The following is a 26,295-nucleotide window of genomic DNA, read 5'->3' as shown; positions in this document are numbered from 1 at the left end:
GCTACATTGCCACCCTTTTATATTTTATTTTGAGGCACACTGTTGTTCAGTTGTCCAGGCTGGCCTCAAACTTGCTGTCCTCCTGCCTTAGCCTCCCAGGTAGTGTGGGTTATAAGCATGCACCACCATGCCTGGCCAGATGCAGTCGCCTGTAAAAGAACCAGTAATAGCTTTAATGCAGGGTGTCCAGAATGTGCATGGATGCCTCCTGGTGCTGAGAACCCATGCAGACACTAAGAGATTTTGTTTCTGCTCCCTTGCTGCCTGGCTTTGGGCTGTTAGAGTGACCTCTGGGAATTCTGTGCTTGTTCAGTCAAGAGTGAAGAATTCCAGCTTCCAACAAGTCCTAGGACAAGTCCACGGTGACTTGTGACCAGCTGTCTTTTGTTTGATTTCTTTTGACCAGTGTGTCACATGGTTTCGCAGGCTTCATGTAGGAGTTCTATTTCCTGTCCAGAAGTGGATGCTGGGGTCTTAGGTCAGTCATCTCAATGAAATGCTTTGTAGAGCTGAATGGGCATATTCCGTGGCTGGGTCTCAGTCCGAGACAACAGGCAGCGTCACTGGCGTTGTGGGACAGGCGTGCAGGGCGAACCCACAAATGAGGGGTTTCCTAATAACAGATGAGATGTCTTAGGAGAGCAGCCTGGTGACTGGTCGTCTCATGTGCTGCCTTTGCAGGAAGTGGCTGTCAAGCCGCGAAGGCAGTCGGAGGAGCCGAGTGGGCATCAAGAAGCAGTTCCCTCCACAGTCTCTGCCGAGGAGGGACAGTCCGCTGTACGGTAGGTGAAATTTAGATTTGGGGTTGCTAAAAAGATGACTTGGGGACTTTTTTTTTTTTTTTTTTAATGGATGGTGAGTGCTGGGCTGACATGTCCAGCTGTGTGGTTTTTCCCATACCCAAAGTAACTGCTAACCAAGCATGATTTCTGACACCCATGATACCCCGGAGTTCTGAGCAGAGCCCATGTGCCCCCTAGCCCTGCCCAAAGAAGCATTGCCATGGTGGCGTTTTTGTTCTTAAAATACACGCTGTGTTTTCTGTGTAGTGAGATGCTTTATGGGAACAATATGTAATAAGTCCAGTTTAGCATACTTAAAACTAAGTGCTTTGTACAGAAGGCTACGGCTGAAAGGATGCTTTCACCATCCATCCGCACACAGCTGTGTTTGTGGGCCAAGGTCTCAGATGCAATTGCAGTTGCATCTAAGGATTCTCATTCAGAAAGGAGTAAGGCAAGCCTTCCTAAATTGGACTGATTTAATGAGTTAATTTTGAGATTGAAAATAGAAGTCAAGTCAGTTGGTGGCAGTAGGGTGCTAGTGTTGCCTCCATGATTTTAGGCAGTTGAACAGACAGCTGTTTAGTTGTGGGAGGATGGGATTTGGATTAAGTATATACCATAATCCTGACTTTTCTGCATGAAGAGGGCAGGAGAGGAGAGTGTGCATCTTTGCAGAGGATATAGTGTAACCTTGCTTTATAAGGGCTGATGGACACATGGAAATAAATACACGGATGGAGATCTGAGAGGATTTTTCTGTTGTCTTGGGAATCTTGTTTGATTGGTGCAATGTTCAAATTAAATGCTGGCCCCAACGCTCAGGTTCCTTTGCAGAAATAGCCAGTTTAGATGTTTACTTTCAAGAGCCTATGTGATGGGATTTTATTTCATTTGGCTTGAAACTGAATGCTATTAACTTTATACAAAAGGATCCAATACTTATGTGACTCTGAGGCAACAGGATTGATACTGAGTGTGTGCCTGTGTAGGAAGCCCCTGCAATTACAGATCAGTCTGCGTGGCTAAAATGAACCAGGGTAAGAGAAGCTGGTGAATAATCCACCTACAGAACTTAGCAGTGTCTGAGGAGCACAATTACAGCTTTATTACTGTGGCTTCTGAGTAAGTCACGTGCCATATGCCAGCTGTGGTCTGTTTGCAAAGCTGGCTTCCAGGCGCCTCTGCAGTTGTGGGGCCAGCTGTGCAGTGCACGGCTGGCAGGGGCTGGCAGCTACCTCTGCACACATGGTGCTTTCTCTGCTCCTGCACTCTGCTCCATGCCATGAGCATGTAAACTGTGCAGAGGACACGCATGGTGGTTGGGGCATAGCTCCACTCCTGTGCATAGAGACTGTCACTGCTAACAGGGATAATGTGCATCCTATTTGTGTGCAAAAGTAGCACTGCCCATACTGAGAGGGTCAGGATGAAGAAAGGAGGGGCCATGTGCTTTTTTAAAATCATAGCTGTGTCTTCCAGCAGACTACATAAACACTCTGAAGAAATTAGTTCCAGAAGCCGCCTGCTTTTGAGCTACAAACCCAGCAATTTTCAGAATTGTTGTGTGTGTGTGTGTGTGTGTGTGCTTTTAAGAGCAGCAAGTCCCAATGAAATTCTAAAATATGACTATTAAAAAATCATTTTCAGCTTTTCCCACGGACTGTTTAATTTTCTGAAGGATCAGCAAGAAAGAATATGCTTGAAAAATTAAATGTGAAGCTGGCGTAGTAATACACACCTATAATCCCAGTGACCTAAGAGGCCAAGACAGGAAGGTGGCAAGTTTGAGGCCAATCTGGGCATTTTAGTGAGACTTGATCTGAAAAATAAAAAAGGGCTGGGGGTATAGCTTGGTAATAGAGCACGCCTAGCTCAATTAAAAAAAAAAGAAAAAGAAAAGAAAAGAAAAGTTAAGTGTGAAAATTATAGAAATAAAAGTTTATAATAATAGAAATAAAGTCTATTATGTGAAGATATAAAGATACCTAATAAAGTGCACAAGTTTAAAGTAAAACATGCTTTTATGATGAATAAATTACTAACTTGATAACTGATGCAAATAAAAAATGGTTTTTGTTGCCTTCTGTTGGGAATAACATGAAGAACGATGTTAGGAATTATTTGTATTTGCTGGCGTTCATCCAAGTCAAATGGAGATAACATCTTTTGTGAAGTTCAGGATCCTATAGAACCTCCCAGTGTAGGAGGGAAAGAATGTCACAAATATTTGTAACTGAAGGGGTGACCTGTAATTATAAATCTTTTAAACTTTCTATGGTGCATCAGAAGTCAGAGGAGAGAGTTCTGTGGTGTTTGGGCAGATTACTGTAGTGATTGGACCCCAGGGAGCAGATCTAGTGGATTTCACTTACCCCAGCTGACCCTAATGACCTGCCTCACAGATCTCATCTGCCTAGTCTTTCCACAGCAGCTTTCTGAGGTTTTGTACCAGGTCCTCAAGCTCAGACCCCAGCAGGGTCTGCTTCTTGCAAAGGGCCACTCCCGGCCACTGGCCTTCCCTCCAAGACAGGGTGTATGTATTCCCTAGGGCTGTTACAGTGATCCTTTCACAGTTCTGGAGGCTGGCAGGCTGCTATTAAGATGCACTGTGTTCCTCCTGAGACCTCTCCTTGGCTCGTAGACTCTTCTGTGTCCTCATGTGATCTTTCGTCTGTGTGTGCTAATCTCCTCTTCATATAAAAAAAACATGAGACAGATTGGATTAGGACCTACCCTAATGACTTCATTTTATTTTAATCATCTCTTTAAAGATTCTCCCTCCAAAATATTGTAGTTTGAGATTTGTGGGGTTATGGCTTCAACATACTAATTTAGAAAGGAGTCACAATTTGGCCTGTAACACTTAGATGTCCTTGCTTCTCCCTTATGTCTTTTTGTGTGTATGTGTGTGTGGGTGGGGGTGGTTTACTGGGGATTGAACTCAGGGGCACTTGACCACTGAGCCACATCCCCATCCTATATTGTGTTTTATTTAAGGACGAGTTCTCATTGAGAACGTTTAGAACTGATGGGGAAACATTTTAAATGAATGGAAATGGGGATTTGGCAAAACCTGTGTGAAGGGCTTTACAGCAGTGTGTAACTACAACCTTAGAAATGCAGACCCCTTCTGGTTCTATAATTATTCTGTGTTAATTTTCAAAGTGGGTGCCTGTTGCATTGGGAACAATGGCATCCTCTGCAGACTGGGATGGCTTGGGGAGGATGGCAAATATCCTATTTGGATGTATCTGCCACATCCTTCTCCTGTTTTCTGGGAGCTGCCTCTTCACTCTTGCTGGACCAGACTGATAGCTCCTGGAAGACCAGGATTTTACTTTTTCATTTTTTAATACCCTGTATATCACACAGTTCCTACACAGATTGGGTGCTAAATAAATGAATAAATGGTTAGTTGGGTGAGTGGACTGGTTAAGGGACACATGGATGAGTGAACAGATGGATGGAAATTACTCAGGTGGGTGGGTGAATGAATGGATAGTTACATGCATGCATGCATGCATGGATGGATGAATGGATGGATGAGTGGGCTTATAGTTGGAAGGATAGGTGGGTGGATAAATGGATGGGTATATGTATGTATGTATAGATGGGGAAATGGGTGTTGGATGGATAGAAGGGTGGGTGGGTGGATGAACAAGAGTATATGGATAGGTGGATGAATGGGTGGGAAAATGAGTGATTGAATGGATAGAAGGGAGGATGGGAGAACAGATAGGTATGTGGGTGGGTGGATGGATGGGAAATTAGTGGTTGGATAGATGAAAGAGTGAGTGGATGGGTAGATAAGTAGATGGGTACATGGATAGGTGTGGCTGGCTGGCTGGGTAGTTGGAGTGTATAAGTGAATGGGCAGATAGATGATTGGAAGAATGGGTTGGTGGATGTGTGAGTGGTAGATAAATTGACTCTCCTTGAGTTAGTTCTTGATCATTGTGAATAACCACCCCCGGTGGCATATTTTGTTTGCTGAAGCTTTACTAAGATTGTAGTCTACATGCCAGTTAAGTATAACAGGCTTTTACTTATCTTTGTGCTCTTGATTTAGAATCAAGAAGACATAAACATCTCAAAAGATGAACATATTTTCTGCATTGATACCCTGTAAGAGAACAAAGATGCAATACTTTTTTTTGACTATTGCTTCTCAAATTGGAACATCTTTCATGAGCATTGTATTCTGGGAAGCTCTGGAAGATGAAGCTGAGCTGGGGGCGGCTCCTAGGCTGTGGGCTGGCAGAATCCCTCTTCCCTGACTTCTTTCAGCCACTTCCGCCTCCGCCTAAGGAAGCCACTGCCAAGTGCTAACAGGCTGGCATTAACCCCAGGCTTGCATTTTGTTGGTACAGATGGAAGGAGAGGGGAAGAATAAGAGTGTATCTCCTAAATCCCAGTATAGTTAAAAAACTGAGTACATGTGAAATAGAGGTCTTTAGGGGAAAAACTTTGCTTTAACATAAAATTCATAAACTAAACCCTGAGGGTTATCTTCTTGGATGCTTTCCCTGAGAGGTGATTAATGAGAAGACTGATTGTTCATTTATACAATCAGCTCTAAGTAGAATTCAAAATAAGTAACAGCTTTATCATCCAAGCTCTACCCCATGTTTGTTGCTTCAGGACAGACATTTGCTGTTGCTGGCCTTCAGTTAGCTAAGGGGCAATTGAAGCTTTCCATTCTGAACTGCTTTGCTAGGTAATTATGCAGCCTGTCCTGGATGGGTTGGGATAACAAGGCGAAACTCAAGCTCGGCATTTTTTTCAGGGCAGAGCAGCATCCCACAGAGCTTCAGTCCCACGCAATGAAGTCCCCTGAGCAGGTGTGTTCTTTTTGTGCAGAGAGCATTTGCGAGCAGGATGCCGTAATCCCTGAAATGATTGGCAGTATCCATAGGAAGAAGGCGTAGCATGAGACTAGCGGGTTTGTTTCTCTGCCTTAATTTAGAACTACATTTTCCCCTTTTATGTATGCTCATCTGGACTTAAGAGATCTGGATCCAGGACTAGAGGCCACTGTTTTGTTTACTTGTTGATTTGCTCTTGTGACTCCTCATTATTTGGAAGGAAGAGTTTGTAGGACCACAGTCTGAGGGCTGCAGGGTCTGGGGTTAGGGAGGAGAAAGCAAGGCCCACCAAACTCCATGTGGAAGAGGAGGTATGCAAAGGTAGGGAAAGAATCATGAGCTGCATGCAGTGCCAGTGCTGAGGGAAATGGGAAGAAAATACAAATGATGATTAACTCTGATATCTAAATGGGGCAGGGAAGCAGAGTCTTCTACAAGCAGCATTTCTGATTGTGGCCTCGGCTTTCTGATTGGGTTCTGACATAGAAAGCCGTGCTGAGGGTGTAACTCAGTGGTGCAGCACTTGCCTAATATTTGTGAGACCCTGGGTTTAAGCCTCAGTACTGCATGGGGGGGGAAGTCTCATTGACATAGGGAGCCATAATTGTGCAGTTTACTTTAGCTTTCGAGTGACTTCGGGGCTGTGGGCTGACGGTTGCTCTCCCAAGGGAATCCACAGCCCTGGGGACAGATGCCCCTTATTTCCCCAGTGCCCTGCCTCTGGTGACTACACAAGAGCTCCCCTTATAGCCACGTAAGTTGCCTGGAGTCTACTATGGCCTCTTCCTGGATGGAGGAGCTCCTTCTGGTAAATATAGGAAGCTACTCTGGTCTCTTTCCTTTGTTGACTGTTGGCTTTTATTCTCTTCATTGACCATGGTTGAGTTTGCCTGTAATTGAGTTTTTGCCTTTCTCCAGAAACCCACCTATATCCATCACCTCCTATCGGTTCTTCCAGCTCACTCCTATCTTTCCTGTGTTCTGGTTGAGTGCCTCACCCAGTGGGGCCGAGGTAGTACAGGCACCCACTTGTGAGGCTGTAGGAATTTAAATACTATATATCTTAGTGTCTGTTATTCATATTGGCAAAGTCATTGGCAAAGCCATCACTCACTGTTCTTGGGATCATCTTTGCCTTTTAATTCTTGTGGCCTCTCATGGCTCAGTGTTTAATTTAGGTGCTTTTGTTTTAATTCTAGAACAAAATTGTGAAATCGGGTTCCTGTTTCTTGAATGGGACCCTCTGTGGCATCCTATTCCAAAGATTTTTTTAAATTATTATTTTTACTTATTTATTTATTTTTATGGTCCTGGGGATTGAACCTAGGGCCTCATGCATGCCAGGCAGGTGCCCTTCAGTTAAGCTATATCCATTGCCCTCATAGATGTTTTCTTGGCTTTCCTACTATTCAAATAGTAGTGAACTCTTCATTGGACCTGCAGGATTACCCAGTGTTAGCATTATAAGTAACCCTCATCCCTGGATTGTGAATGTTGGCCATATGGTCCCACTCCTGCAGAAGGTGCAGCCTTTAAGAGGGCATGATAGCACCAGGTGTGGTGGTGTACACCTGTCATGCCAGCAACTGGGAGGCTAAGGCAGGAGGATCACAAGTTTAAGGTCAGCCTCATCAACTTAGTGAGCTCCTGTCTTAAAATAAAAAACAAAATCGACTGGGGATGTAGCTCAGTGGTAGAGCATCCCTGTGTTCAGTCCTTAGTACCTAAAACAAGAGGGCATTATAGCAAGAATGGCCAGGATAATAACATGAATGAGCCATGGTATAACGTAGATGTTTTAGAAGCAGAGAAAGACTGAAAGTCTGCCTTGCAGAGATAAGCAAGGCGAAGGGCTATAGAGGCCACACCTGATGACCAGGGAGGATCCTGGCTCAGTTGACCCATTCCTTCTATGCTTCCTGTCACCTAGGCATCCTTCAGCATCATTTGATTTTAGGAGCTCTGGGAAACAGGCTGCAAATCCAGGTAGCCTCTTTCTTTTGAGTGTGGGCACAGGAGCTTAATTACAGTGGATTTTTCCTTGGCTGCTTTCTATGTGTGCTAGATTTTGTATATGAGAAACCAGCCTTATCTGGTGGATATTGTTAGAGAATTGAAGGCTCACTGAGGTTGAATTCTCTCACAAGACTATCACAGGCTTGTACATCCACACTCTCTGGGTCCGGAACATTCTCATCACCCCTGAGCAAAAACCCTGTACTCATGTCACAGTCCCTTCTGAAATATATTTAATTTTAATGTTGAAAGAATCTTACAGACTCAGTGTCTGAAGTGGTTGTTAGATTCTTGCAGTTAATCTCAGAAAGTACCCATTTTCTGAAGGTTCTACATATGTGAAATGAAGGACTTTTTTGTTTTTTGGGGGGTTTTTTTGGTGTGTGTGTGTGTGTGTGTGTTTTACCAGGGATTGAACCTAGGGGTGCTAACCACAGAGCCACATCCCCCAGCCCTTTTGTATCTTTTTAAAAAAAAAAAAAAAAAGAGAATTTTTTAATATTTATTTTTTAGTTTTCGGTGGACTCAACGTCTTTATTTTTTATTTTTTTATATTTTTGTGTGGTTCCATTCCATTTTGAAGGATTTCACTACTATTTGAATAGTAGGAAAGCCAAGAAAACATTAAACCCAGCGCCCTGCGCATGCCAGGCGAGTGTGCTACCGCTTGAGCCACATCCCCAGCCTCACTAAGTTGCTTAGGGCTTCGCAAAGTTGCCGAGGTTGGCTTCCAACTTGTGATCTTCCTGCCTCAGCCTCCTGAGTCGCTGGTATTATAGGCATACACCACCACACACGACTAGAAGAGAGTTCTTTGAGTCACCTTGTCCTCAACATAAATAGAAACTGCATTCAGATATGTCCAAGTCCCTTTTAAGCCGCCTCAAACCCAAGGGAATCCTGCAGGAGGACTTTAGAGCCACAAGCCTGTGCTAAGTCTGGGTTCCCTGAGGCCATGCTGAGCCTGTTTCCCTCCCACAGAGCTCACTATGACCTCCAGTCCTGTAAGAATCCAGGAGAAAGGAAGGAGAAGGAAAAGGAGTGATTTGTGGATGGTGACAAAATGGTCGCCTGAAAGAACATTGAGCTCAGCTTTTCTCAAATATAACACTTTGAGCAAGTCCTTTGAACACTGGCTTTATTATTTTGTTTGCATATACCTTGCAAATTAGTTTTATGGTTGTAGTCTAATAGCTATTAAAAAAGGAATATAAAACAGATTTTATTTAGACATTTAACAATTTAAAAAAAATATTCAAAGCCATATAGCACATGATTCCATTTATATAAACTGGAATAGGCAAATCCATGAAGAGGATTAGCCAGGGGCTAAGGATGGGGGGGCGGGGGTGTGGAGACTGTTAATGAGATTGAGATTTCTTTTGGATTGGTAGAAATGTTCTGGAATTAGGTAGTAGTGATAGGTGCATCACTCGGTGAATATCCTAAAAACCAATACAGTCTGCGTATTCCAAGGATGAATTTTATCTCAATTAAAAAAATCTTGGGGCTAGGATGGTGGTTTAGTGGCAGAGCTCTTGCCTCACACTTGTGAGGAACTCAGCACCACATAAAAATAAATAAACAAAATAAAGACATTGTGTTCATCTATAACTAAAAAAAAATCTTGGGCTGGGGCTGTAGCTCAGCAGTAGAGCACTTGCCTAGCACATGTGAAGCACTGGGTTCCATCCTCACACCACATAAAAATAAATAAGTAAATAAAGGTATTGTGTCCATCTACAATTAAAAATATTTTTTTAAATGATAAAAAAAACCTCAATGTGGGGAATCCACAAAAAAAAGCTCTTTTTTACCTTAAAGTGAGTCTGTGCATTAAGTGACTCATTCAGAGGGTGACAACCTTTGTAAAGGATACAGATGATGAATGTTTGGGCTCTCAGAAATGCATATTCCTGATGTGATTTCTAGCGCCATCCTTTTGGTGTGGAAGCAGCCATTTCATTGCTTGGTTGTCTTCCTTATCAGCCTGCTAAGAGGAATTTGGCAGGATTTCAGCCTCCATTTGTCCCTTAGCTGGGCACAGTATCCACACTGTCACCTCGTACCCAACAGTCACAAGGTCTTTCTCTTCACTTTCCCAGTTTTCTACCCAGCTTTCCTAATGCAGGAACCAAGATGAGCAAAACATCTAAGCTCTGTGAGTCAGAGACGTGGGTTTGGGCTTGTGGAACTCGCCTGGCCACCTGCCTTCAGGTCCGTCTGGATTTCTGAGTCATCCTGCCTCCTGGTTCTCTTTTACATAAAAATAGTGCTTTATCTCTCACCAGGCCCACATTAGGAACTTGGGACCAGCAGAGTTCTAGGTCTTTAGATAGAACATCTCCAAGCTGCAGTGTATCTTCTCAAGCTGGTTCTCATGTGGGGTCCTCTCCCTCTGCTCTTGCTGTACTCTCCCTCTAGGTTCTCTTCTGTTTCCCCTCTAGTAAGCAAATCCCAGGCTGCATCTCACATCCCACCTTGGACCACCTTCAAAATCAGGAGGAGGTTGCGTCTCATGGTTTATGATGTTAATGATCCTCTCTCTCCTATGGCACACCCAAATCTTTAGGTGGCATCCAGTGGAATGCTGTGGGACCATACAAGGTTCAAGGATCTGGGTGAGATTCACTTAGAAGAAGAAGTGAATGTGGAAGCCAAACGACTTTCTCCTTTGCGTAGAAAATTATGGGAAAACATCTTTCAACACCCTGATTTTGAGTTCTGGGGAAGCAGGTATGCAGGTGATGCAACAGAAGAAAGGCTTGTGCAACCTTTGGTTCAGCCAAGGGTCAGCAGTCTATGGCCCACAGGCCCAACTTGGCCAATTGCTTCTTTTTGTAAATACAGATTTATTGGCATGCAGCCCACTTGCTCACAGACTGCTGTGACTGCTTTCTCACTGTATCAGCAGGGCTGAGTTCTTGCAACAGATAAGGTGCCCAGAACTGAATGTATTTCCTATCTGGCCATGTCCCTCCACGGCAAAGGTTTGTCAGTCATGGGGAATTGAGTCCAGGCGCAGAGGAGATGGTCCTAATGAGTGTGCTTCTAGTGTGTATAGAAGTGTGTATGGATGTTTTCAAAGAGGCTTCACAGCATGATATCCATTTCTCATCATTTTCCTTTTCCTAGCCTCTGGTGTGGTGGTTTAATTTGGGGAAGTTTGCTTCATCCACCCGAGTACAGGAGGTTTTGTGTGTTTGCAGCATGAGAATGCATGGAGCTGTCAGGGCAGGTTCCTTTGGGATGCTCTGACGTGTTTGTGTCAGAATAGATGGGTTAGGGAAGATTGTCCTTGGACCACAAGGGCCAGGCTTGCTGCTCAGTTCATGGGAAATGACTTGAAAAGGTAAGGTACAAGGCTTCACTAAGACTGTTGGAGACGTGAGGAGGGCCAGTGATTTTAGAATGTGGAGGTGCTAGGTGGTAACTTGGTTCCTTTTGGGTGAATTTTTCTTTTTAAAAGCACATTTTTATGTGGTTTATTGCAAAGATTTATGATTTTACAGTCCATTTATTTATTTATTTCTTGGGTACTGGGGATTGAACTCAGGGGAACTTGATCACTGGACCACATCCCTAGCCCTACTTTGTATTTAGAGACAGGGTCTCACTGAGTTGCTTAGCACCTCACTTTTGCTGAGACTAGCTTCGAACTCATGATCCTCCTGCCTCAGTCTCCCAAGCCACTGGGATTACAGGCATGTGCCACTGCACCTGGGCTATCTATTTATTTATAATTTTGTCTTGAACCAGGTTTTGGCTAAGTTGCCCAGGCTAGTCTCAAACTTGGAATCCTCCTACCTCAGCCTCCCAAGTAGCTGAAATTATAAGGGTGTGCCAATATGCCTGGCTGAATGTCTTAATGGTATTAATACTACACAGTCTCTGAAAAGATCTGAGCCCCTTGTAGGCCTAGATTATTAGGTCTCACTCTAAGAAACGTGGATATATGGACACCCTAAATTATAAACATGGATATTGTAAAAGTGCCTTCTCTTTAGAAATGATTCTTAGGGGATCTCTTCTAAGAATGCATTCCTAGTCAGGTGTGGTGGTGCATGCATGTAATCCCAGGTACTCAAGAGGCTACTAAAGAGGGTCACAAGTTCTAGGACAGCTTGAGCAAGTTAACAAGATCCTGTCTCAAAAAAAAAAAAAAAGGACTGAGAGTATAGCTCAGTGATAGAGTGCTCCTGGGTTCAATCCCCAGTACTACACCCCCTCCCCTGAAACCATTCTTACATAACCGACACCCAGAGTTTGGTGTCCCATAGAAAGGACCAGAGCTGCCTCCAGGGCTGGGGCAGAGAATAGAGAGCATGAGCCCACCCGTCAGCAGTCTGTGGAGCCAGAAAGGAAGGACATGCTCAAACACATGCAAATAAACCCAAGCACCACAACAGGGTATGCCAAAGGGACACACAAGCCAACGGTGACCAAAGCTGGAACAATTTAAGCAACAAAATAAAGTAGTAGTGAGTATAACACAGTGCATAAAGTGAATCCATGAGTCCATAGTACATACAGAATTGATTGAATGAATTAATACATGGAAAATAGACAAATCTGTCATGCAGAGAAATATCACACAATTTCTGTAGAAACTCCACCCTCAAGAAGGTGGAATATAACTCCCGATGCCTTCAGAAAGAGCACCGTCCTTCCAAATACATTATGAAAAGCGGGGTGGAAAGAATAAGTTACAGTGGAGAAGCCTGATGTTTACGAACTCCACCGGGTAATCAAGGTTGATGTCAGCAGAGGTAAGACCTGCTGACAGCATGTACCCTTAACATCATATATGACAACAGGACTTAACCCAAGTCTAATCATAAAAAGAAAAAAAACCAAACAGTTCCCAGTTGGGGAACAGGTTACAGATGCCTGAACAGTCATCCTCTAAATTGTCATCTGTCTTATTCTATTCAGGCTGCTATAAAAAGTAGATTGGTGGCTTATAAACCAAATATTAATTTCTTAGTTTTGGCAACTGAGAAGTCCAAGATCAAGGGACTAGCAGATTTGGTGTCCGGTGAGGGCTCACTTTCTGGTTCACAGATGGACATCTTTCCCCTGTTTCCTCACGTGGTGGAAATGGCAAGGAAGCTCTCCAGGCTCTTTTATAAAAGGTACTAATCCCATTTGTCAGGACTTCATTCTCATAACCTTACAAAGGCCCTACCTCCTAGCTTCATTGCCTTGGAAGTTAGTGTTTTAACCTTGCGTTGTGGGGGAGAGGGTGGGGTGGGATATGGACTTTCAGTTCATAGCAGTGTTACAGTAAAATGATCCTAAGGAGACATGATAACTAAATGCAGTGTGGTGCCTGGATGGGATGCCAGGACAGGAAAAAGAACATTAAGTAGAAAGAAAATTTGAATAATGTGGCCTTTAGTTAATATTAACACACTCATATTGGTTCATTAATTGTGATAAACTGTTAGTCAGCTTTCCATCATTATACCAAAATACCTGAAATAATTAACTTATAACGACAAAAGGCTTATTTTGGATTATAGTTTTGGGGGCGTTCTACATCATGATCAAATGATTCCATTGCTTTCAGGCCTGTGGTAAGGCAGCACAGAATGATGTGGTGATGTGTGGTGGAACAAAACTACCTGCCTCAATGGCCAGTAGGCAAGAGAGAGAGAGAGAGGGAGGGAGGGAGAGAGAGAGAGGGAGGGAGAGGGAGAGGAAGAAAGCAAGCCAGGCTTCCATATTCCCTTTAAGGGCATGTCCTCAATGACCTAATTTCCTCCCACTAGGCCCCACTTTTAAAGGTTCCCAGTAGTCTCATCCTGGGGACCAAATCTTCAACATATGAGTCTTTGTAGACATTCAACATCCAGATAATAGCAAACACACCATATTAATGTCAGATTTAGTAATAGGGGAAATTAGATATGAGATATAGAAACTCTCCTATTGTCAGTTTTTCTGTATAAATCTTCAACCATTTGAAAAAGAGCTGTTTGTTTAAAATCATAATTCTCATAAAGCATTTTGACTTACCCCATTTCTAAGTACAGATAATGGTGCAAAAGCAAAGCTCAGTCAGCAGAAACCCTGCTTCCAGTTGTAAATTTCGATCTTTTCCCAGGCTGTGATGTGCCCTGCGATCCTCTCTTGAGGGGGCGGGCAGCCAGCCACAGCTCCATCAGCCCCTCGAGGGGAAGCAGCCAAGTCTACAATGTGTATGTTGCTAAGCTAGGATGCTTGGGAGATGAGGCGTACTCGGTGGCACTTTCAATGTAAGATATTTTCCACTTACGGTGAGTTTATTGGGACATAATCCTATTCAAAGTTGAAAAGCATCTGTATTAGGGACACACCTTTTGAGACGTTAATATAACAAAATCATCAGCTGCCAGGTACTTTCTGGATTTCTATTATGTGTGTTGACTCACAATATACATTGAACATTTGTTTGAGATATGAAGACAACCTGGGGAACCTTAGATGGCACCCTCTCTTGGTGGCAGGAACATGTAGTTGGTAAAATAATAGGTAGAGATGAAAAATATCAGAAAGAATATAAGCTTTGAGGCTGAAACTCCAAATTAAGTTCAAATCCTCATTGTACTCAGGCTGCCCAAGCTTCTCCTGGAAGATGGGGAAGTCCATGGCAGCCTTTCTTGCAGACTGCTTAAATGCTTAATGATGTATCATAAATGCTCAAGATCCAGTAGGTGTTGATTAAAAAAAAAAAAAGTTACTTTTATAAAAATAGCAATAAATCATTAGAGACTGCAAACAGCAAGCTGTTTGGTGAACTGAATAGGAGTCTGATTAATTGCTGTGAATGAAGGAATTGGTAGATGGAAACAGATTGGAAGGAGAAAGTCCATCCTGATGGCTGAGCTCAGGACTTGGAAGGTGGAGACTCTCTGAGTGGGAAAGGGCTCTTAGGAGCAGCAGTGGGGCAGCTGCTTCCTGCATGGGGCCTGTGGCACTGAGGTCTTGGGCCATGCTAGGAGTGGAGGTGGGGCACAGGGACTTTAAATACAGATCATTGTGAAGTGATGAATTGGGTGAGCAGGGGTCAGCATGACTGCTTTGTCTTTTTCCTTGAGTGCCTGGCCCACAGTTAAACTTCCGGAACACTTGGTTGATTGGTTGATGGATTACATTCCTAATGAGTGTGTAATCAACTCAAGAATATCCATAGATGTGAAGTAGTCTACTGAGTGTGGTCTTTAACTTCATTATAGTTATGGAGGTGAACCACGTATTATACGTGTTGTATGATTATCAAGACTACTAAAACATTTAAAATTACCTGCATGACATTAGTACTATAGACTTTTCTTTTTAAAAAAATTATTGGTGCATTATAATTATACATAATAATAGGGTTTGTGACATACTTGGACATGCACATAACATAGTTTGGTTAATTTGCAGTAGGCTTTTCTGTATTTCTCCTGTTTTAAATATAAAAAGAGAGACCCTTCAAGTCTTTTGGGGTTTAAAAGGAAAAACCTTTTGGGGCTTAAGCCTTGAAGTGTGGGGAACATTCCCAGAGTTCAGAAGTTGCTCAGTGGTGGAGGTGCGAGTTGCCGGAGCCTGCGTGAACTTGTCCATCATAAAGCAGCGGGCTGACGCTGCAGCTGTTGCCAGCATGGCTTTGAGGCTCTTCGGTGCTGTCAGCAGTGAGATGCAAGGGCTGCGGTGGCAGAGGCGGTGTGCGGGTCCCCGAAGCAGGTTGCTGCCTTCACAGACTGTGTGAGCTCCGATCCGCTGCAGCAAGCACAAGGAGCAGGTGAGGGACTACAGCGTGGGGCATCTCATACCAGAGGGGGCTGGTTTAAAAATGCTCATGCTATTTGTTAGGGGCTTGTAGTTCCCAGTGGCTCTTTTGTTCTGCTGTCTTGAAGGGCAGGCTGTTTGTCAGCTCACAATGGCGTGGGTAAGATCTGGCAAGATCTGTAAACATTCTTATTGTTTATTGTTCCTTCTGAAGATGAAAAATAATGCAAATCAGGGTGCAGATTCTAGCTGGAGTTCTGCAAACGGGCACATGTGTGCGCAGGCACGTTTGCTGTGCTGCATGTAAGCCTGTGGATACATGCAGTTTTTTTTGCAGCTTTGGTTTTCACAGTTGGCTAAACACATATTGGAACTGGAAGCCACAGCACCATTGTCCCTATTGATGGGACCAGAAGCCCTTGGTATGTGGGACCTTTGCTCCGTGTGAGTTCTGCGGATGGGTGACCCAAGGGGGCTGGCTCGAAGGTGGCAGCGTCATATGAAGACCTGTCTGCCTTGCCATTTCTTTTTTAATAGCAGTAAGAACCAAGCATTCTCACTCCTGAGGCATTGAGTGTGGACACTGAAAGAAAATGGTGAGTCAGCCACATCCTAATGAAGGGGGGAAAAGCGGTCAAAGGAGGTGTGCATGTTTGTTCATGAGAAATGCTCTGTGGAGACATCCACAAGGTGCGGGCTGATGGTAGCGAAAAAATTTACGTGGAGTAAATGGGATCACTGTTAATTCTTAGCATTTTCCAGCTCTTGCACTTTGCTCTTTGGTGTGATTGTGACAATGTAGAAGCATGACATTTCTTTAAGGCTGTTTCTGTACAAGGACAGGGTAGTTTTTTGGTTTATTTTGCCTTTTGTGTTGTGACAAAAGAAACACATTGTTATTTGGGGCTGTATTTCTAGTGGTTGAATTGCCTTTACTGCTCTGACAGGAGCTTTTGTGTGTGGAAGGGGATGCCATTTTCACAGGGAAATTGCTGCATAGATATGTATGTACACACACATGCGCACACTCTGCATCTGCATCTGCATCTACTCACGCATGGGAATAGATGTCATTTTGAAATGCATGTTTAGTGATTGTGCGAGTGGAGAGGTAAAAAAGGAAAAGGAGCTTGAAGAGGTTTTCAGAAACCTATGAGGTAGCATTTACAAACAGCCTGCTGCCTATGGACTATCTTAAGATTTATAAAATGAATGAATGAAAAATAATATTTTAACATGTTTATAAGAAAAATCGAAGATTTGTCACAGATTTGATGAATGATTGTATATTTTCCTTGAAAAATAGAACCTTTGAGGCATGTTCTACAAGTATTTTAGATGATTTTGTTGCAGGAACGTATTGCATTGGTCGCAGGAAAAGGGACATATATTTATACTTTGTTTTACATAGTGGAAAAAATTTATACTTTCTCTGTGACATACGTACATTAAGGAAAAACTTTGCAAGGGAATTCTCATTCATACAGGCAAACACAAAAGCATTCTTTTTCTAAGGGTGCTAGGAATAATCCTACAGTGTATTAACCATTAGGTGGCAGGTGGCTTCTGTTGCCCAGCTTAAGTGACGAATGGCCGCCCTAGTAAATGTGTGCTAACTGCTGTTTTGCATGGGCTGGCTACTCCTCCAAAATCTGCTTTGGATTTTGGACTTTGGGAACAGTAGTAATTTATGTTACCTTTGGAAATATGTTTGCATGGCTTTTGACTACATTTAATTCGTATATACGTACACAAATATATACATATATATACATGTATGTATGTGCCAAACATAAACACAAATATAAATAAATATAAGAACCCCAGTTATAAATTAGTAGAAAGAAACTGGAGTTTTGTGTCCACCCTTATTCACCCATCCTTCCCCTGCCCTTGGACATTGATTTTCTCTAACTGGCTCTCCTAGAGCAGCTTAGCAGCCAGGTCATTTCTTGGAGACTTGTAGCCATCCCTGGATATCTGAAGAGATCCAAGAGTTACTTAATGATTACTGCAAATCTTTGCAAAGTCCTTTTTAAATAATGTTCATAGTGCCTTTCACCTGTATATCTTGGGTCTTAGAATGTGGGTACCAAGTTCATTTATGATGAAGCAAACTGGGAGTTGCTTCTGGGGATTGGATTCTCTCAGCCAGCTATGGAGAGCTCTGGGTGCAGGGTGGCTCATTTTCAATCAGGTGGTTCCTGCTAATTCATGAGAAAAGGTCATGGAGTAATCATGGCTTGAATAAAGAATGGATACAAGATACCAAAGCTATTGTTTTATTAGCTTTCTCATTCCTTACCCAGTGTGCTGACATGACAGTGAGAAGGAACTTCACATTGGGGATGGGGGGTAGTACAGAGACCACCAACTCGGCTGACAGACTTGGAGCCTAAGTGTGGCTCAGCTTGCCTTGGCAGAACTTGCAAATTGCTTGAGCTTTCTGACCCTCAGTTTCTTCTTCCACAAAACAAGAAACGTGGATTAAAGTATTTCTAAGGCCCTTTTCAGCCATAGAGTTTTTTATTCTTAGGAAGATAAGTCAGGGATCTAAATTCACCTTAAAGTTATATATATATACAGCCACATGGTTACATTGCTTTTCCTCATTGGCCGTCATCATTCATGTGAATGGAAACCTATAAATACATACAATACATACACATAGGCATAATATCATTGATACCTGTGTGCAAGTAAATTTAGCCCCTGAGAGCCGACTTAATTTTCTGGCAACAGACCCTTGTTGAAGGCAGTTAAACTTCCATGGGTGTTCTCTGGCAAAGACTCATAAGATCGGCTCACAGGTGAGGTTTTCCTGGGCATGACTTGCAAGAAATTTGATATTTAATATTTTGTTAGAAAATCTAGCCAGTGGGCCTTTAAATGTATTTGGAGGCCATTAAAGGTGGGAATAGCTAGATATTCTAGGAAGATGTTTAACATTTATTCACATTCCTGCATATGTGTGTATGTGTATAGATATATACGTGTATGTATACATGCATATAAGTACTGCAAAGAGACATTTCTCTATAGTAATTAAATATATAAATCACATGCAGGAAATAATTGAATGCTATTAAGTAAATAATCTATTTCTAAATATGGTTTAGCTGAATAGTAATCTGAGATGTGAGGTTTTTCAGAATTTGGGGTCACAGGTGATTGGGATAGAAGGAAGACATGAAGCAAGTGATTTTCTCTGAATTGATGCAGATGGTATATAGACTCTAAGTAGATTTTAATATCTTTTACCAATAGACTGCCCAGAATTCAAATTTGCCCCTTGTTTTATAAGCAATGTATGTTTTTGAGAGCCAGGGTTTGTGCTCATCTAAGAATATAGCTTCCTATGCTGTGGTAGAGTTTTTAATAGTATTCCTTTTAAAAAATCTGTTTTACTAATTAAAACCTTTTTATTAAGTATATATATATGGACAACTGGGCATGGTGGTGCACACCTGTAATCCCATTGGCTCAGGAGGCTGAGGCAGGAAGATTGTGAATTCAAAGCCAGCCTAAGCAACTTAGCAAGACCTTGTTTCTAAATAAAATACAAAAAGGGCTGGGAATGTGGCTCAGTGGTTAAGCACCCCTGGATTCAATCACTGGTACCAAAAAAGGAAAAAAAGAAAGAAAAAGAATAACACACACACACACACACACACACACACACACACACAACTGTTCTGGAAAGTAAAATGAGAACATTGAAAATCACCCTTGATCCTATCACCCAGAAACTCCACTGTGGAACATAGAAGGATGTCTCCTTTGAAGCCCTTTTTCGGTGCAGTTACACATTTTTACACATACAATCCTGCTACACATATGGTATGTAAACTGCCTTTAGAAAGTTGAAAATTTATGATGTATTATATTCTTTTTTTGAGGGGGTACCAGGGATTGAACCTAGAGGTGCTCTACCACTGGTGGTGGGGGTGGCGGGGGAAGACAGGATCTAAGCTGCTGAGGCTGGCCTTGAACTTGTTATCTTTCTGCCTCAGTCTCCCGAATGGCTGGGATTGCAGGCATGCGCCACCATGCCTGTCCTGATGCATGGCATTTTTAAGATATGACCACCCAATTTTGATATTGTACACATTTAGGGCTACTTCTAGCCTGTCACAATTATAAATAACACTGCTGTGAACATCTTTTAGTGAAATATTTGTGCTCTTCCATGCCAGTTTCCTTAGGATAAAAATCTAGACGTGGAATTGGCAGGCATTTAGGAGGTGGTTGCTGTCTATAAAGTGTGCTTATGGTATAGGCATCATCAATAACAACCTAGGAAGTCCTGTTTCTCCTACAACTTTGTTAATATTAGACATCTAAAAATCCTGTAGCTTATTAGGCAAAAACATTATTTCATTTTTAACAAACAATTCTTCATTGACTAGGAAAGTCAAACTTTTAATGTATTAGTAATTTTTATTTGAATGTGTGTGTGTGTGTGTGTGTGTGTGTGTGTGCGCACGCACGTGTGTGACTATTCACACTCATGTTCATTTTCCTATTGAAGGTGGGCCTTTCTTGATCATTGTCATTTAGGTTACAAATACATCTGAGCAAGTGCAGCATGTTGTGTGCTTTTCAAATATTTATGATTGGCTAACACTAGTTTTGTTTTTTAGTAAAGAAGTGCGCTGAATTTTTCTATCATGGCCCTTGCACCTGGTGGCTTTGTGCAGCTAACTCTGTCTTTTGGTGGCCACAGCTTCTGGTGATTATGCGTTACTGTTGCTGGTCTCATTGCAGACAGTGAAGCCGCCCATGCCTGTGCCAGTGTATATTCTCTAGCAGGCGTAGACCTTCCTCTAAAATAATATCCAGTGCTTTGCAAAGAAGAAAGGGGTGCTCAGGGAGAAAAGAAACCAGGGTTTCAGATAAATATGTTGTAGAAGGAAAAGCTAAAGTCAGAAGATGAATGTCTGAATTCTAGCACAGATTATTAGGCAAGTTACTTTAGTTTGGGAAACTTTGAGGGTCCTTGTACATGGGTTAGAGTGCTCATTTGTGACAGGAGAGAGCCACACTTTCTCTTTTATGCTTGCACCATGTAAGAGGAGTTGACAGTGAATTGTCTCTGCTGAAGAGTTTAAAAGTGACTAGCTTTGTCTTCACATGTCCCTGTTTGCTCTGGCAGGAGGCCCGCGGTCTCAACTGAGGCACAACTCTGGTCCCTGCATATAGTCTTATGTTCTTTTTTGGCCATTTTCCCATGTGCCTTTCTGTTTTTTGTTTACATTTAGAATGGTTTTCACTGAATATTTTTTATGTTCATTTTTATGCTCATGTTGTGTGTTTATTTTCCCTGGGTAAGCTAGCTCAAAATATTTGCCCATACAGGGTGTGTAAATACATGAAAACAAAACAGGCAGTGGCTATGTTACTATAGATATAAAAACATTTTAAGGAGAAAGGAGATTCTTAATTCCAGTTAATATTTTTGTTATAGATATCATTTTATGGGAAAATGTAATTATTTGTAATTGCCCTTAATAAGCAAGTAAACCTGAGTCTATCTGTTGGATTTCTGCAGTAATGAGGCAAATGTCATGCTAAATTACAAGAGGGCTGTAGGATGTGTTAATCAGCTGTTTATTGCTATGACCAAAATACCTGACATCAACAACTTACAGGAAGAAAGATTTATTTTACCTCACACTTTCAGAAGTTTCTATCCCTGGTCAGAAGCTCCATTTTTCTGGGCCTGAAATGAGGCACAATATCATGGCAGAAGAGTATTGGGGAGGAAAGTTACTCAGCTTATGGCAGCCAGGAGGCAGAGAAAGAGAGCAAGCTGGCATGCAAGGCAGGAGCCAGGGACAAGATACAGTCTCCAAGGACACTCCCTCCCCGTGACCTACTTCCTCCAACCATGCCCCACCTTCCTACAGTTGCTATCACTTCCCTATAGTTCGCTTGTCAATAGTTTAATCCTCTGATGAGGCCAGAGCCATATGATCCAGTCACTTCTCTAAATTTTCACCTCTGGATATTGCTTCATTGTGGACCGAGCCTTCAACACATGAACTTATGGGGTACGTTCCAGACCCAAGCCATAACATAGGGATTCAGCTTGTCGTGACTGCAGCCATTTTGAATCACTGCTGCTGCGATTGCACTGTCAGTTTCCCTGTGTAGTTCCCCAGCATACCATAAATACCCAAAGCATTAGAATAGCATGTGGGGCTTTATGTCTGCCTGGACCCTGGCTCTGGGATGTATCTGACTCTTTCATAGTAGCCTAAGATATTAGCAATAAGATAAGGTACATTCCAGTCAAGATGAGGGGCTGGAGATGTGGCTCAAGCGGTAGCGCGCTCGTCTGGCATGCGTGCGGCCCGGGTTCGATCCTCAGCACCATATACAAACAAAGATGTTGTTCGCCGAATACTAAAAAATTTAAAAAATTAAAAGATGAGGTTGCTTTTGCCCTAACCCATAAATATATCCCTCTTTCTGACCCTAATTGCAAGGATCCAACTGGTTTTCCTGTTGCCCATAACTACCATTCTGTTGGTAAGCCTCCCAGTAAATTGCATTCTGTGTAGTCCTAGATCTTTCTGCCTCTCTTTTATCTCACAGAACTTTGGGCCGATTCTCATACACTTGGACTAAGTTCTTCCAGAACAATACGTTCCAACAAACCTTATCTATAATATTGAGTAGCAGTGGGGATTTGGCCCTGGGCTCTAAATTTCTAATCCTCTGGTCTAGAAGGCAAGACAGTAATATAGACAATGATATAGACAATGCTAGCCGAGAGTAGACAAAAGAGACTTTATTTATGTGATATGGGGGTTACAATAAGTGGTTTTCTTTTTCTTTATTTTTTTGGGGGGAGATGGTGTTATGGGGATTGAACCCAGGTGCACTTAACCACTGAACCACATCTGCAGCCTTTTTTATATTTTTTATTTTGAGACAGGTTTTCACTAAGTTGCTTAGGGCCTCGCTAAGTTGCTGAGGCTGGCTTTGAACTTGTGATCCTCCTGCCTTAGCCTTCCAAGCTGCTGGGATTATAGGCATTTGCCATTGCACCCGGGTCCAATTAGTGTTTTGTTTTAGTTGTAAATGAACACAATATCTTTTTTTTTTTTAATATTTATTTTTTAGTTATCAGCGGACACAACATCTTTGTTTTTATGTGTTTATTTTATGTGGTGCTAAGGATCGAACACAGTGCATCACACATGAGCATTGGTGTTTTAAAGCTATGATTTTATAACTTTCCTGGTCACTTTTTAGTTGCTTCTGGGAGCAGTGGTTGATCCTCATGTGAACCCAAGTAGAACTCCACTAACTGCCTTTTGAAGTCCTTTTGAATTCCTTACAGAGATGGGCTGGCTCACAGCTCAAGAAGCTGTTCTGGGAGGAGGAATGTGAACAGGTCCCTCCCTGGCCTGCTTCCTGGGAGCATTCTCACCATTTTTGCAGATGATGATTTGCAAAAATCTCAACCATTTCTGCAGATGATAATGATTAGATTTGAGAGAGGTATGCCAAGCCTAGGATTAAAACATCAGGAAAATAGCTTTCAAAATCCAAATGTGGTGGGCAGAAAAGTGGGAGAGAAGGAATTTGGGAGAGGAGGTTTTGTAAAGCAGAGATTCTGAATGCTTGCACAACATCCAAATTGCCTAGAAGACTTGCCTCGAAATACAGATTCACAGGAATATCATCTGTCCCTCACTGTTTCTCCCTCCTCCCAGACTTGGCTTTCTGATTGAGTAAATTTGGGGAGACTTGAGTCAAGTCTTGGGATCAAGAATGAGATTTCTCAGCCATAAAAAGGAGAAGCACCTTGGAACGGATTCTCAGAACGTGTATCTAAAAGTATGGTCACAGTGATATATTTGAGCAGTTATTCACAAATCGTAATCTGCAAATCTAAACTGGTACAGTGGCCTACACCTGTAATCCCAGTAATTTGAAAGGCTGAGGCAGAAGGATAGCAAGTTCGAGACCAACCTGGGCAACTTAGTGTCTCAAAATAAAAAAGGGCTGAGGGTGCTAAGGATGAAGCTCAGTTAGTAGAGTGCTTGCCTTGCATGCACAAGGCCCTGGGTTCAATCCCCAGCAGCCCCCCTCTCCCTCCCCTCCAAAAAAGCTGGGGATGCAGCTCAGTGATAGAGTGCCCCTGGGTTCATTTCCAAACCAACCCCTGCTCCAAATAGGGGGGAAAAATAGAAAAACCAAAACCCCACCATCACCACTAGTACGAACAACAACAACAAAAAATCTAAGTTGGACTTTATGGCACATTCCTGTAATCCCAGTTACTTGAGAGACTGAGGCAGGAGGATAACAAGTTCAGGACCTAGGCAACTTAACAAGACCCTGTCTCAAAATAAAAGGGCTGGGATGTGACTCTGGTAGTGTATTCCTGGGTTTAATCACTAGCACCACGAGGGAAAAAATCCTCCAAGTCTAGGAAATCTTTATTACTGATTGGTAATCCTTCAAGAAGTCAGTACCTGTTAATTTGCTTTTGGATCATCTGCAATTGGAATTTCTCTCTTCATCTGTTGTCCCTGCCCCCATTGCCTCTGCTAAACCACAAATTACTTATCAGTCTGTCTAATTCAACTTCATTACCGTTTGGCATCCCAGTCCCTGCAAGCAAAAATAATACCCCAGGGAAGCTGCAAATCCTTTTATCTGTGAAGACATTGAAGAAATAAAATTCATCTGATTTTCTCAAGTAATTGCTTTTCCCATGTGGCTTTGGGATCTTGGAAAAGAGAACCTTCTTGGGGCCGACATAGAGAGGGAGGCTGTGGCATAGATGTTGTAGTAAAGAACCAAGTGAGTTAATGGTGATTCAGGGCTTATGTTCTCTCAGAAGCTCATTCTACAAGACACATGAGTTTGAGCAGAACCTGGGGAAACAGCTCTTTCCTTTGTCATTATTAGCCCATCTGTTTATTCGGTAAATACAGGTTGATCATCTCTAACCCCCAAGTCTGAAGTCGTCCAAAATCTGAAATGTTTTAGTACTGACAAGACGCCACAAGTGGAAATAGCCTGCATTCGACCTCACGCCACACTGTGACGGTCAGAGTCAAATTCAGGCACATTAAAATGGTTATATAAAATCACCTTTGGGCTCTGTAATGGTTTGGGTCTGGAATGTCTCCCAGATGCTCATATGTTAGGGAATATACCAGTGTTTAAAGGTGAAACTGTTGGATCATGAGGGCTCTGACCTCACGAGTGGGTTAATACATCAAATCCATCATTGGATTAACCCATGAATAGATGAATGGACTACTGGGAGGCAGGACCTAGTTGGAGAAAGTAGGTCACTGGGGCAAGGGTATGCTGGAAGGGTTTATCTTGTCCCTCTCTACTTCCTGCTGCCATGAGCTGAGTAGCTTCCCTCCTGCCACACCCTTCTGTCTTGGAGCCAATTAACCAGGGTCTGAAAGTATGAGCCAGAATAAATCTTTTCTCCTCAGTTGTTTTTGTCAGGTATTTTGTCACAGTTATGAAAAACTGACTAACATAGGCTGTGTATATAAGTTTTATAGAAAACATAAATGAATTTTGTGTTTAGACTTTCGTACCAGCCCTAAGGTGTCTCATTATGTGTATGCAAGTATTCCAAAATCCCAAACACTTATGGTACCAAGCATTTCAGATAACAGATACTCAGCCTATATTGTTTCATGCCTGGAAACTGGGCATACCGAGTTCAGACAGCCCCTGCCTCACGGCTGTTTGTGCTCTGGGAAGTCCTGTGGTAAATTGGCATTTCTAAGAAAAGAGTGGCCGATGCTCATTATTCTTGGGTGCTCATGTCATTTAAATGTTTGTCTACTCATTGATTAATAGCTTAGTGGGCTGCCTCTCTTGGGCTCTGGTGCCTTCCCCCACTATCTCCTTTTCCCACTCATTTGGGATTTATGGGGCACTGTGTTGATAGAAGAGCCTTCTACCCATACTTCACCAAGGAGTTGTGTGTCTGTAAGAACAAGTCAGGATGTGGCAAGGACAGTGGAAACACCAGGAACTCATCTGGGAGACATGTTCATGGAGTGGTGTGGGTGTCCTGCCTTTTCAGCTGCCTGACACACCCATCCAAAGGGCCAGTGGCCTTGTTGCTCTTTAGCACCAGATGACCTGCCTGGCAGTCCCTGACACATCCCACCAGTCTAAAGGGTTGATAAGTTCTCTGTGATTTCTGATCAAGTTTATATTTTACAATGTCACGTTTATCGACACCCACAACCCGTGTTAGTATGCCTCAACAGGATGCCTTGGCCCGCCTCGGGGATGCCCTTCGCAGGATGGAGGCCTTGGTGGGTTGTGCTATGTTTGGGGAAGAGCAGACCCTGCTTTTAACAGGTAATAGGGTAAAAGCCCAGAAATATGCATACCTCTGTCCTTTTGTGGTGATCCCCAAAGGTCTCATTCTCTGATTTAATTTATCTTAGAGGCTTGGCAAAGGCACCCTGGATTTTATGAGCACCTGGTTTCTGTGGTTGGTAGGATTGTTCAGGAGAGAGGCGCAGGGGTAGGAAAGGACATGTACCGTACTTTTATTTAGTAGTAGGTCATGAGTTAAGGTCCTGGGAGTGCATCTGCCTTCTTTACCCTGACTTATTTTCAGAGAGCATGTGGTGAGCAGATGGAGTCTGGAAATAAAAACAGTTACCTCTGCTATATGGAAACCTCACAACTAGACATGGGGCTGGCCGTCTCCATAGCAGGAGCAAAAACCATCCATGTGAATAATAGTGATGTTGATGGGATTTCAAGAGCATTTGAGCTTTTCCCTCTAACGGTAGTCTCTGCCCTATGACAGTGTGTCGGAACTACTAGGCACAGAAAGCAATCTTTCCCGTATGCTC

General features: G+C 42.7%; 1 protein-coding gene across 4 annotated transcripts in view; it reads left to right on the top strand.

The window, feature by feature from the left end:
* Nucleotides 1-26,295, top strand: part of LOC143639767 (protein Shroom2-like) — a 130,472-nt gene that overhangs the window by 85,659 nt on the left and 18,518 nt on the right. For 3 of the 4 annotated variants that reach the window (XM_077107828.1, XM_077107827.1, XM_077107826.1), the window contains exon 5: nt 682-782. In XM_077107828.1, coding sequence (XP_076963943.1) covers nt 682-782 — 101 coding nt within the window. The remainder of the gene's footprint in view (nt 1-681; nt 783-26,295) is intronic. The other variant, XM_077107825.1, reaches the window with a different exon arrangement.

This window comes from Callospermophilus lateralis, chromosome Y (genome assembly GCF_048772815.1).
Source record: "Callospermophilus lateralis isolate mCalLat2 chromosome Y, mCalLat2.hap1, whole genome shotgun sequence".
Lineage (NCBI taxonomy): Eukaryota > Metazoa > Chordata > Mammalia > Rodentia > Sciuridae > Callospermophilus > Callospermophilus lateralis.
This window is presented reverse-complemented; position numbering and strand designations above follow the sequence as displayed.